Source organism: Ascaphus truei, chromosome 2 (assembly GCF_040206685.1).
Source record: "Ascaphus truei isolate aAscTru1 chromosome 2, aAscTru1.hap1, whole genome shotgun sequence".
Lineage (NCBI taxonomy): Eukaryota > Metazoa > Chordata > Amphibia > Anura > Ascaphidae > Ascaphus > Ascaphus truei.
This window is the reverse complement of record NC_134484.1, coordinates 208,117,703-208,132,042: the sequence shown is the minus strand read 5'-3', so window position 1 is coordinate 208,132,042 and position 14,340 is coordinate 208,117,703. Positions and strand designations below refer to the sequence as shown.

Genomic DNA, 14,340 nt, shown 5'->3' with positions numbered 1-14,340 from the left:
AGGAGGTTCATACACTCCGTACAGCACTGGATGCCTCACACTACGAGATCGGCACCTGCCACACAAAACTGGAAGTCTCTAAAAAGGAACTTCACAGTCTCACTGAGGAGCTGGACATTTCTCAAAAAACTAACCTCAGTCTTAATATGAATCTCAAAGTCTCTGTGAAGGAGCTTCAGACCCTGAACCTAGATATGGAAGTCTCCCGCCAGGAGACTGTCATTCTCAAAGCAGATGTACGTAAATGGAAGGAGGGACACATGGAGGCTCTGAAAATTACAGAGACTGCAAAAAGAGAAAACTAAAAACTGAAAGAAGAAAATTCTCATTTGACATACTACGTCAAGGAAAAGAATGAAAAGCTGCACGAGCTTAAAGAAATAAATAAACTTTTGGAAGATGAGAAGTTTGAAACAGAGCACCGGCTGCAGAACCAACTGCAAGGTCTGCGTACGCACCTCCAGAAGGACGAGGAGAAGCAGCAAACTCTGCAGGAAGACAATCTGCAGGCTGCTAAAGAAGTACAAGTGCTGCAGGAACATCTGATTACCGATTATGTCCCCACAAAGCAGCATGAGAAACTGAAGGCTACCCTGAGCATCACCAAAGCATCGCTAGAGGCCAAGCTTAGAGCCCAGGTGACTCGGCACAAGAGGGAGCACAAGAAGGTCCAGAAACTGAGACAAGTAACTTTGGCCCGAGCAAAGAAATTCATAGGGCTTCACAATACAATAAAAGCAAAGTGTGCAGAAAAATTCCCTGAGAAGAGACTTGCAAGACGCACTCAAAAAACAGGGATCTCTCGCGGATGAGATTACAGTTCTACAAGGACAAGTGTTAACCCTGACCAAGCGTCAGTATCCCACAGCCACAAAACCCATGAAGACAAGGGTACAGTGAGAGCTGGGAATACCGCTCATCTGAAAAACAAGGTTGCAAAATTTGAACCACCTAAACAAGCACTAGCAAAACCTTCAGCCACCCAACAGGCAACAAAAAAAGGTACACGTGCTGAATCAAAACCAGAAGATTCCTTAGCTGATGAAGCTGAAAAGATGGGACATTCTCTGGAAGTGGATGTGGAATTGCAACTCAATCCCAAAGAAGCTGAACTAGCAACTCCATTGAGTGGAAAAAGTGCAGAGAGACAGCTTCAAGAGCGGAAAACTCAAAGCGCTGTTTTTAAACGCTCTGCAACTGTTGCCATACAGTCTGCCTACAATAAGACGAGCACCCGATGCAAGGGAAATCTCATGACCGCGCACGCAGTATACTTAGAAAAAGTCCTCCTCAAGCGACTGAGGAGTGCTGATCTCAAGCACCTTCGGGAGGAGACACGAATAAACTGGAGAAAGGGCTCCAATCCCAGCGGGACTGAGAGTTCTCTTCCTCCATCCACTCTCATTCAAGTCACAGAGATATCTTGAATGAGAGGGGAAGGATGGGCATTGGCCGTGGCAAGCCCGAGCTTCCCACAAACAGGGGAGGTATGTAACAGGGGATTTATCCCTATTCAGGAAATGTGCCTCTTATCAAGCAGTGTGGTGGTTAACTGCTGGTAGTCAATTAACCAACACCACCTGGCTGATTAGGTTTGTTAGAAAAGCCTGCCTTTGAGACAGGAAGTGAGATTTTTCCTGAGTCTCACAAATTGTGGGGCTGACCATAGGAACAGGTGTCTTGAGTTGCAGAGGGACTGGACTGCACGCTGCCAGCAAGACACATGGGATAGTACTTCTAAACCTGGATCCTGACATTGCCTTATCACCCAAAGGTGTGGACACCAGAAGAACAAAGAAGCCTTCCCCTACAAGAAACAGATAAGACTTTTCTTATAAGACTGTTGTCTATGTCGCTTTATATATATATATATATATAAATATATATATATATATATATATATATATATATATATATATATGAATGTCCCTATGATTTGGGCTGATGAGTCATAACCACACACTTAAAGAGAGCTGGACTACAAGTGTATATATACTCCAGAGTGGAGCGGATTTTGTTTGCTGATTTACATGTTTGGTGTGTTTAAAGTGACAGGCGCAATAAAGCCTTATTTTAATTTCACCTTAAAACAGTCTCCATTGCGTACCTCTGAACACGTCTCTTACAGGCATGTTAATGGATTCATTGCCGGACCGGCAGGAAAGGGTTCCTGCCTTTGCATTGAAAACACCATTGGAATACAATTTATTTATAAATGTATGTTCTGCATATGTAACAAATATAAAACTCATATGTATCTTCATGGTTTCTTTTTACCTTGCTGCACTCCATAAATTAGAGTGCTAGCTCTTTCCTAGCGCAAGTTATCCACTTAATTGAAGGGGCTCTGTGATGTGGTTTGCTGTTTGACCTATAATCGGTCTGGGTTACAAGCCGGCATACAATGTATCCGTCCTGGCTTTGATCGGTAACCGCAGATGCGCGCCACCAATTCAGCTTAAGTGGATAACGAGACAGCTGGATACATTTGTAGCAAGAAGGTACTTCAGCTAAACCGCAGACATCTTATTCAATTGAGCTTGCGGTTTCGACGACTGTGGTCTGCAAACTGATACCTATCTTTAATACAGCTACTTACACGCAGGCACACTTCTTCAATTTAGAGCTTGGCACAGTGCTAGGTAGAAGCTCCCCCTTGTGTCGCAAATAGTTATTACATATCTCACTCATTCATTTAAATGCAGCTAGCTTCAGAGCTGCAAAACAGGGATAATAAAGGTGGTGTAGGGGAAAACATGGTATCATGGTGTCAATACATTTTAACCAGCCGGGCATAATACCTTTATTATTGGCCTGGTTAACCCTTCCACTGCCACAACCAGTCCAGAGATTCCAAGGTGTGTGATATCCATTGGATAGGGATCAAGAAGAATTGAAATAGAGCATGGAGCACAACTGTGAAGGTGATGAAGAGGTGACTCCAATAAAAATAAATATATTAACTCACATGGATATGGAGAGGTAAAAAATGCACCTGTGAACAAAATGGAGCACACCTGATATACCTGGGATATATTCTCATAGGAGTAATTTAAATATACTTTCGATATCCTATTAGCATATAACCCAGGTTTTCTTATTTTTGTGCACAGGTGTCTCTCTACATGCTGTTTGAAGGTGTGTTTAAGAAATATAATACTTGCTTATATTTTTATAAAATCAGTTTTCTTCATATATTCATAGAAATGACTTCTTATTGCATACCTTTAAATATGTGCACCATCAGCTGCCTATATTTACAGCATATCCAATGTTTGAACTTCAGAAGAATCCTAGTTCTCTATTCCTTTCAATCAGTCACCATATATTATATAGTTTTTAAATCTTTATACACTAAGTTTCTTTTCAACTATACTACATTGTGATGGGATTACTTTACAGTACAATATTTATTTTTATATTACAGAGCCACTACTCTTTAGAAAAAGCATCTGCAGTCCTTGGCATTGGAACAGATAATGTAATTGCAATCAAGTGTGATGAAAGGTGAGCTCTTTCATAAAAGCATAGAATGAACATTGGAATGCTTCCTCTTCATTGATGTAGTCCTACTCTGACTTTCTGCCAAAACTTTTTTTGAAGCCATAACATTGGACCCCCTTTGACCAGGACATTTAAACAATACAGAGAGATAACGGGGCCTGCCACTCGGGAAGCAGAAGGTCTCCGAGGTTGAAATGAATGTGGTTCAGCTCAGGAGATGCCCTGCTTCAATACTGTGTTATTAAAATAAAATGAAAGCAGTGCAATCGCCTGTTAGAGGCGCGCAGAGAGAGTGACTGATTCTGTCTACTCTCACTGCGCGTCTCTTACAGACTGATGCAGTCTTAATGGAATTCACACAGCAGGAGTCCCCTTTAGATGCCGGGACCCCCACAGTATTATCCCTGATGCGCCATTACCCCTTGCCAAACACTGAGCCGCAGACGGTCAACTCTTGGCACGCTGTGCACCTCTACATGTGCTGCGGCAGCTGATAGATACAAGTGGCTGCATCGGTATGCTAACAGGATACAAAAGGTTGGTGATGCATAATTTAAAGACCATCAACCAACTGTATCCATCTCACTGGAAATTGCCTTGAGTATATTAATAGGATTGGTTCATCACAAAAATGTAACACACTTAGCCATGTCATTATTTTTAAAGAAAGACATTTTTTATTCCTTTATTCTATTTCTTCTTTAAAAAAAAAGAGAGTCATTAGTCTTTTTGAACTCTAACAGGGGAAAGATGATTCCATCAGATTTGGAGGCAAAAATACTACACGTTAAAAGAGAGGTTAGTGACTTCCTTTATAATCATTGTTTATGCTTCATTCAGGACTCATTTATCAAACTTAATGTAGGTACATAAGTAGCGACAGAAAATGAAGAGTATACCCATGAAAGAGATGCATCTTCATTTTCTGTTAATATATTCTATCCCTCTATGCACCCCTCACATATTAAATATTCCTTAGCTGAGCAGAAGCTGTTCTTTCTGTATAACATACTGTACAGTTAGTAGCGACATCACAAATGTTACTGTCATGATGACATTTTGGCTAATGAATAACCTAGATTAAGTCGATTAAAATCTTAAATACTAAAGCTTACAATATCACAGCTTAAAATCTGTACCAACTGTAAATCACAATTGTTATTCTAAATGAATTTTACAATATATGTATTGTTCAATAGAAGCATTTTTAGTCCCATTCTTAAACTAATCTTGTTAATACTAATAGTATAAAACACTTCCTATTGTACCTGTATATCTGCTATTTCCCTCTCTTATTACACAGAAACAAATAAAGGACTATGCCATCAATTAATATTTTAGGATTTAAATGTTAGTGCTTGGAAATAATCTAAGATACATTTTTATTTCAATGTAAGTACATTTCTTAGATTATGTTCACACTGGCTACTAGTGGAGAAAGATGACGATATATTCAGTAAGTATACATGCATTGTTCAATTGATGTTTTTTGTTTATTATTGACAACATTAATTGGCTGAAACCAAAGGTATATAACACTGCTTCTCAGAATCACCTCCGTTGACCTGACATTTGCTATAGGTCAGGATGACTAATCATGGATTACAGGCATACTGTATACTGTTTTTCAATATGAATGGATGTCAGAGTTGAGGCTTCGCTGTCATAGAGAAGCTACTTCACTGCATATTGAATAAGGGAAATCATATACATTTGTCTGGCTTCAAAAGCTTAAAAGAATATCAGATTGTCTTACAGTACTTTCATCAAAATCTTTCTGGAATGTTTCCCATTTCCCAACAGCAATGTTCCATCAATCGAATGACCTTTTCCAAACATGAAAAATGATAACCCCAACATTCCAGTTTATTCATTGTGCTGAATACTGTAGCTGCCTGGAGGAAAGCTGTCCTGACAATACTATATATATATATGAAGAATAGAAGCTTATTTATTCTTTTGATTTTGTGATGATATAACACTATTTGTTATTTGGTATCTCCGTAAATTATGAGAGGAGAGAGGGAATTTGAAATGGACACACAAGCTGAGATTCAGGCTTTTTGTATTGATTCAAAGTGCAGCTCAGAATAGGATTGAAGGAATTTGATTTGGCCTTTAAAAAGTTACTTTGTTTGACCTCACTTTGATCCACTGATTCATTTAGTGGAGGAATTGGAATGCTACAGTACAAGTGCTATTTATACAAGTTGTTACCTATTGACAGTAGATTGTCTTATATTAGACGTCAATCTGCTGAACTGCCTGACCTACTTAGCAGACTGCTGTAAATACCAGATTGAATCCTGATTTGGTTGTTCAAATCAATTGGGCACCCTCCATCTACAGTACTGATCTAATTTAAAGCTGTAGTATGGACAAGATATACAGTACAGTAGGTGCATGCATTAGAATTTCAAACCACTAATTCCCAGATAATTTCACTAAAATTGGAGGTGAATACTACAAGAAAATCTGCACTCTGCACCACAACAACAACAAATTTGCAACATTGAGAACTTGACTTTAATTTGTACTCTTCCCATTCTCCAATAACTGGTTTAGTCTCTCCTGCATCTCATTATGCCCTCCCTATTACTTTTTCTATTTAGTCTTTCCTCACTCATTTGTGAGTGTTTCTGTTCTCTCCAACTTCCCCACTCCCCTCCTGTCCACATTTCTTCATCTTTGCTCCCCTCCACATATGCATGTGCCCATATACTGCACCATTATGTAACACCTCTTTCCCAACAAATTCTTTACTCCTCAATAAAAAGAACTCTATTCACACCCTCTATCTACTCCTTCCTGCTTCTGGGGATATCTCTCCTAATTGAAAAACACTAGAATAGTGACCACAAGGGTTCACCATAGCCCCTAAAAAATTGCACTCAAAGTATATACAAAGATACGCCCTTTCCTCTGTTGCTCGACTACTAAAACTTTGTCTCAGGCCCTCATCCTCTCCCACCGCGATTACAGTAACCTCCTGCTATCCGGCTTTCCTGCCTCTCACATATCTCTCCTACATTCAATCCTAAACGCTGCTGCCAGAATCACTTTACTATTTCCGAAATCACTCTACTATTCCCGACACTTGCGTTCGGCTCAAGGATGTCTTCTCTCTACCCCCTTTGTATCTAAAGCCCTCTCCTGCCATAAACCTTTCTCACTTTCTGCCCCACACCTCTGGAATGCCCTTCCCCTCAATACCCAAATTGCACCCTCTCTAACCACCTTTAAGACCCACCTTAAGACACACTTGCTTAAAGAAGCATATGAGCAACATTGTGGCTAATACTATACACGATACATAAAGGGCCCCCTGCAGACGCACTTACCTGAATGCCCTCCGACTGTCTCTGTACATTCTCCCCATCAATTAGATGGTAAGCTCCACGGAGCAGGGACTCCTCTTCCGAAATTTTACTTTTAAGTCTGAAGCACTTATTCCCATGATCTGTTAATTGTATTATTTGTTATTAATATGATTGTCATTACTAATGTGAAGCACTATGTACACTAATGGCGCTATATAAATAAAGACATACATACTCATAAGGAATCACATACAGTATGTGGAACCATGGTGAATGACTGAGAGTCTGGAACCACCTCTAAATCATGATATATACTATAGAGGTAGTCGTAACGAGGCCACACGGAAGCATATCATACATCATAAAAATATTAAACTTTAATTTAGTAATAATCCCCTCAGAACAAGCATTACTGGCCAATAATGCCCTGGCTGGAAGAGTTGAAGGCCTGAGGCGAAGCCAAGGGACTTTAACTCAGCCAGGGCATTATTGGCCAGTAATGCCCTGTTCTGAGGGAATTATTACTATTATAGGCTAAATGTAGGCTTATTTCATAAATAATAGACACTTTTGTATAGTTAAATAGATTTTTGTATTAAAATAAAATGGTACACACACACACCACCTCTACACACACAAACTCCTGCTACACACATGCTACACCCATAAACACTGCTTCTGACACACACACACACACAAGCGCTATACACACACACACACACACACACACACCGCACCTCTACACACACACACCTCTACACAGATAAACACAACAGCACAGCACACACACACTGCTGCACCCATAAACATTGCTACTGACACTCACACACAAACTGCAGCCACAAACAAACTGCAGACAGCCACTTACTTATTTGCAGACTTTCCCGCCCCTCCCCCCCCATAATTCAACTGAATCTGCTCAGAAAATCTCAGTCAGCTCGGGAGGGGGAGGAGTCAGCCCGTGGCTGATACTTCCTGACCAATCCCCTGCCCTATCTCAGAAAACAGAAAATGTCCCAAAAAGATGAATGTACCTAGACTTACATCACAAGATATAAAAACACTATCCCAGTCAATAACATTGTAATAAGTTTTAGAAACAATAAAAGGGTTGAAAAATGCCAAGGCCCCAGACCCACATGGCCTTTCCAATATATATTATAAAAAACTAGCTCACATAATAGTACCTCGTCTAGTAAAGATATTTAACAAAGTTTTAGAAGGAGAGAAATTCCCACAAACAATGCTTGAATCAAAAATAATATTAATACATGAAGAGGGCAAAGACCACACAAAATGTAAAAGCTATAGACCGATATCCCTGATTAACAATGATCTCAAATTTTTCTCCAAAATACTAGCCACTAGATTGAATGAGTATCTCCCGTAACTAATAGATGCAGATCAGGCAGGGTTTATATGGGGTCGACTGGCAGCGGACAACACAAGAAAAACAATCAACTTGATCCAAATAGCTAAGCAGAATCATATGCCTTCAATGCTACTGTCTCTGGATGCAGAGAAAGCTTTTGATCGCATCGATTATGGATATATGTTTGAGACACTTAGGATTTTTGGAGTGAGAGGCAGATTTATGAGAGCTATAGCCTTGCTATATGGTGAACCTACGGCTAAAGTATGCTACCTCAATTTGGAGACAGATAAAATAAAAATCAGAATTGGCACAAGACAAGGCTGTCCTCTGTCACCCCTGCTGTTCACCCTAGCGATAGACCCTTTAGCAGCTCAAATCAGATCGAACGCGTATATCAGGGAGTAGAGGTAAAACAAAATGTATACAAGCTATCACAGCAACAAAATAGGAAAGTAGTAAAAACCCACAAATTAAAGAAGTATTCTTGAAGTAATTTCAGTGCAATGTGGTCTGAACCCAAATAAAACACTGCAGCAAACCCGGAGTCTATTCCGTATTCCACCAAGGTATGGCTTTTAATATACAGTATGTCTCCTATCTCCAAAAACGTGGAAAAATATTTTAAATGCAATGAAATTTTTTCTTTTCTCTTTCAGTCTTATTAGTTAATTTTTTGTATTCGTTATGTTGTGCACTGTCTTAACAGTGATGTCGTTTATGTCTACCCCATTAAATGTGTTACATATGTATGTATACAAATGTATGTAAACTAAAATTAACACGATACCCTCTTTTCTTTCTGTACCCCAACCCCAACCTTTTTACGGAAAATTCACATAAAGAACAAGTTTATAAAAAATTAAATGTAAACGTAGAAGCTACCTGCTAAGGTAATGAAACTGCTTCAATTGACTTTTTACCAATAGTGTGCGGGAGCAGGGGTTCTCCTGAGCTAAACCGCATTCATTTCAGCCTTGGGGACCCCCGGCTTTCCGAATTACATGCCCTGGTATGAGATGTCGGTATGACACAGACGATGTACATATGGTGGTGATACCAGTACCCAATGCTCCATACCAGGGCCTGTAAATCAGGAAACAGGGGGTCCCTGAGGCAGAAATCAAAGCGGTCCAGCTCAGGAGACCCCCTTCTCCTGCACACTATTAGTAAACATTATATTAAAACAGTTTCATAAGCAATAAAGGGGTTAAGGGACAATAGAAGGTTTATTGGGGCAGAGGGGGTTAGTTAAGGGGGTACTTTGCCCTTCACTAAGTGGGTGAATCCATAGTTGGAATACCAGATACTATGGGAAACTTTGAGGCAAGAGTCTTAGAATCGGTCAAGGGAAGACCAGACATTACAGGCTCATTAGAGAAATAACATTTTAAAACAGGAATTTTAGCATTAGTGATAGGCATATCACATACTACAGTAGAGTTGGAGACATGGGAGCCTGCTATTGCATCAGAAGCTTTATAAGTTGCACATGTTAACACAGGTAATGCTGGAGAATGCTTAGATGCAATAGCAGGACCTGAAACTTTGCAGGGGAGAGAGAGAAAGGGGACTGTGATTTGGGAACTTGATCCTTAGATGAAGTAAGAGGTAACTTAGACCTTGCAAAGGGACCAGAGACAGATAAGCTGATCTCAGAAGTGGTAGATTGAGAAGCAGAAAAAGGGGAACCAATTGCTGTGGGAGGATCTAAGGAAAACGTTTTACTGTAGAGTCAAAGGCAGGAATTTCAAATGTCTGAGAAACATGAGTGGTTACACTAGGTGCTGCACAGGTTTAAGAGAAAGGGAATTTTGAGTCAGAAACAGGGGTCATGAAAAATTCCTCTTTTGGTTCCTGACATGCAAAACCAGTTTGGTAATTCCAAGGAGAAAGGGGTACCCTAAGGGTTTAGCAACAGGATTGGAAGCGCAGAGGGACTGCATCATAGCAGAGTGACTGGCCAGTATTTAAGAAAAAGTCTCAGGGGAACCAGTAGCAGGAAATTTAGCTGGAGCAGGGCGATGAAAGCAATGGACCCAACAGACTCTGCAACTTGAGCCTCAAAAGTCTCAGGGAACCCAGTAGCAGGAACTTTAGCTTTGGCAGGGTGATGAAAGCAATGATCACAACAGGCTCAGCAACTTGAGGCACAAGGGGGGCAGGAGTATGAAAGCAATGAATCCCAACAGGCTCAGCGACTTGAGGCTCAAGGGGGGCATAATGTGCAAGGTCTGCCTTTAAACCTAGGGGTTGAGAACTAGCAAGGGTTAAAGCAGGCACAAAACGAAAGTCAGAGAAAGGGGAACTTGAGTTTGAAACTGGAGACATACAGTAGAGAGTTAATCCTTTGGCCCTACGAATGTAACATTGGCTTGGGAATTCCAGGAAAACAGGGGTGCCTCCATGGGTCCAGCCACAGGTGTTATGGCACAGAAGAACTGACTCGTAGCGGCAATAATTTTACGGAACTGGTCCGTACATTGGAAAAGTTAAAGGGGGCTTTTGGTAAGCAATTTGGAGAAGGACAGGTATTCTTGCAGGGACAGGTCTTCAGGCAGGGTCTAACGTAAACACACCTCAGCAGGGTCTGTGTTTGTGGGGCTGAACATACTGCAATGCTTATGCTCACCACAAACCTGGACCGGACCGCGGGGCTGAGGTGGGGATGTGAAAATACCAACCTTAGACCACAAAGCCGGGTCTGGGTTATGAAGTCCGTAGTCATGCGTAGCCAGGTCAGGATTGAAAAAGGCAGAGTAGTCCATAGTCAAGCCGGGGTCAAGGCAGGCAGCACAGGAGCGAAGGTCGAGGTCACAGGCAAAAATTCGGCAACAAAAAAAACTTCAGCAAAGGCGCTTCAGCGTAGGTGCTGCAGCGCAGTGGGTACAGGAATGGGAAACAGGAACAGGATGGAAGGAAGGTCACGGGAAAGGCAGGAGTACAGGCACGCTACATGAAACACTGAGTAACAGTGTAACCGCTTCAGTGTGGCGTAGGCAAAGTCTGCCAGGAACTAGGAGGGTAGCACAGGGGCTACTGTGCAGGAAGGCCTTAGGATGCAGGAGAAGTGCAGACATGCCATAGGAAACACAGAGGAACAGTGTAGCTGCTTCAGTACAGCGAATGTGAAGTCTGCCAGGAACTAGGAGAAGAGGACAAGGCACTAGAAGTTAGAACACACAGTTTCTTGGAGAAAGTATTATGTTCAGCAACTTCCTGGGGGGAAGGACAGCAGCTAAATAGCACCGGCAGCCAATGAGACCAGAGCTGCATAGGAGGCAGCAACAGGCAGGCTGCAGAGTAATACCAAGAGCAGGTGATTCTGATTGCAGGTTCAGGGAGGGATGTCTGGAAGCTCTAAAGCACTGTAAGAATGAGTTCCAGCCAAACCCAGGAGCAGATCCCTTACAAAAACAATTGATTGGCACAGTGGTACATCAAGCCCATATAATATGGGCATGATTTACCACTATGACAGTCAATGGTCAACCTAAAAAATAAACAACCACCAACAATACCAAAATCATTAAAACAATCACCAAATAAACAACAATAAAAAAGTAAACACCCATAAACAGAAAGCAATAAAGCAAATACCAAAGAAACACCAGAATTAAAAATCAAAACACCAAAAAAGAAAAGAAAAAGAAAACACCAAATTAACACCATTATTAAAAAGCAAAACACCAAAAAAAACACGTATTAAAAATCAAACACCAAAACAATAACAGAAAATAAAAATAGAAAACATAAAAAAATCCCATTATTAAAAATTAAACAACAAAAAAATAGCAGAAATAATTAAAAGCAAACCACCAAAATACATTTAAAACAAGTTATAACGTTATAATGTTGTTCAGCTGTATATATATCATACACTTTCTAAGTTATGGTGGGTGAAAAAGGCGACAAAAAACTCCACCGTTAGCATATAGCCAATACAGAATATCACTTGTGAGCACATTCAAATGTCTTAGACAGGTCTGCAACCCTGCCTTTCAGCATTATCACAAAGCATACAGTGCTTCCACTGCAGCAAGGGATTATGGGTAATGACATGCAAATAAGCTCACATTGTGTCACTTTTTGCCTGAAATCCATTTTACATGGAACCCTTATAAAAAAATGCTCTGCTGTTCACACAGTTTTTAAGCACAGAATGGGATTAGATGCAAAGCCAGTCAAACCACTCACAGACAGCTGTTTCGACCTTGTGGGTCTCATAAGTGTGAGGTTGGTTGTATTGGCTTTGCAATTTTCAAGGCTGGGTAGGTTTACCATTCACGTTTTAAGTTATGGAAGTTGAAAAACACATTGTTTGCTCATTTGCATGATATTTCCCAGATTCCTTTGCTGCAGTGGAAGCACTGTATGCTAGGTGATTATGGTGAAAGGCATGGTTTTAGACCTAAGCACACCCCCTAACATCAACTGTTGTCTATCTTTTACTGCTATGCCCATACAATCTATGTGTGTATGAAACACTGATTGGCCGTCCTCCCGGCCAGATGGTGCTGTTGCGCTAGCTCTGACTGCCTGCCTGAGTTTCCAGGCTTACTGGTTCATCTCGCAAGACTTGCATGAGGTCCCGCTCACGTCACTTCCGGTTCACGGACAGCATCAGTCAGGTATTTCTTATTTAAACACACACATTTCTCGTGGGGGATATACTCTTTGACAAAGGGCTTTGCCCGAAACGCGTCAGAGTGACTTGGTTTGTCCTATTTTTGTGGATGTCTCTCTTAGTCACCACTGAATAAACTGGATTTTTATACACTTTGTATGTCGTTTGTCCTGCTGCTTTACCCTACCTGCGGTGCTCCACTTATCCCTCTCATGAGGTTACCTTCCTTGCAAATCTCACTTAGGATGGAGGTAAAAGGGCTACATACCATAATTAGAATTAGTTTGGTGATTTATTCATCAATTTTGTTTTTTCACGGAATTGTATAATTCACAGCATCACATGGATGACTTTGTCCAATAACAAAAATATTGTGTTAGAATTTTAGACTCATTTACAATATATTACTATTAGTATATGCCAAAAATGTGATTGTGTTTTTCCTTTCTTTGCATTGATACTTTTCCCCTTCACTATATTAATGGCAATCTATTTCAGTAGATGTATACAGAGCAATATTGTATATTGTATATATGTCGGTAAACATTTTGAAACATACTTTCAGGTTCAGTAAATATAGGTAACTAATTGTAATTACATTGAGTATATTACTCGAGATAAGAATTAAAAAATAGTGTCATTTGCTTGTTTTTATAGTTTTCGTGATGAAAATAAATCTTTTGCATGTCTTTCCAAACTGAACACAACTGTATAATATGTTAGAGAATGCTGCATCACTTACTGTACATGTTGTCATATTTCTCCACTTTTTAATCTCCTAGTAGCAAGTGTGAACACAATCTAAGAGACGTGCTACACATGTTGTATGATTGTATCTTAGGTTTGTCGGAAGCACTACAATTTTAAACCTAAAATATTAATTGAGGATGTAAACCCTTATTTTCTTGTGTGTAATGGGAGAAGAAAAATGCAGACATGCACATACAATAAGGAACTTTTTAAACTATTAGTATTAATAAGATTAAGTTTATAATAGGACAAAAAATTGCTTCATGACATAATTATAATATCTGAATGACATTTATTGTTCACAGGGCCATGTGCCATTGTATGTCAGTGCCACAGCTGGGACAACAGTATATGGAGCATTTGATCCTCTCGCCAATATTGCTGACATCTGTGAGAAGTATGGACTCTGGATGCATGTTGATGTAAGGCTTTTTGATATATTTATATCTGCAACTATAATTTGAACAATGATACATTTATTCTTTATGGAATTCAGTAATTACAGTTGCAACAAGGAGGACATTGAATTTGATATATATTCTAAATTTGTCTTGAAGTGATTTAAATGATTAAAAAAGGACAAAATACACTTAAAGCATTCTCTTGTTCCAGTTCCTTAGACATCAACAAGTTATTTATTTTTCAAATTGAGCTTGTCAGTCATAGAATATAGGAGAGATGTATCATGGAAAGCTATATGAAAATATACATTTCTGGCATCTTATGGCCCAATTCAATAAACTGATAAAGCAGACTAGGCAGCACAA

At 40.0% G+C, this 14,340-nt stretch overlaps 1 protein-coding gene across 6 annotated transcripts in view; it reads left to right on the top strand.

Annotated features, from left to right (window-relative positions):
• The window catches only part of LOC142487132 (glutamate decarboxylase 1-like), a 325,033-nt gene that overhangs the window by 290,113 nt on the left and 20,580 nt on the right, over positions 1–14,340 (top strand). For all 6 annotated transcript variants that reach the window (XM_075585896.1, XM_075585895.1, XM_075585893.1 and 3 more), the window contains 3 exons: positions 3,428–3,507; positions 4,248–4,302; positions 13,879–13,995. In XM_075585896.1, coding sequence (XP_075442011.1) covers positions 3,428–3,507; positions 4,248–4,302; positions 13,879–13,995 — 252 coding nt within the window. The remainder of the gene's footprint in view (positions 1–3,427; positions 3,508–4,247; positions 4,303–13,878; positions 13,996–14,340) is intronic.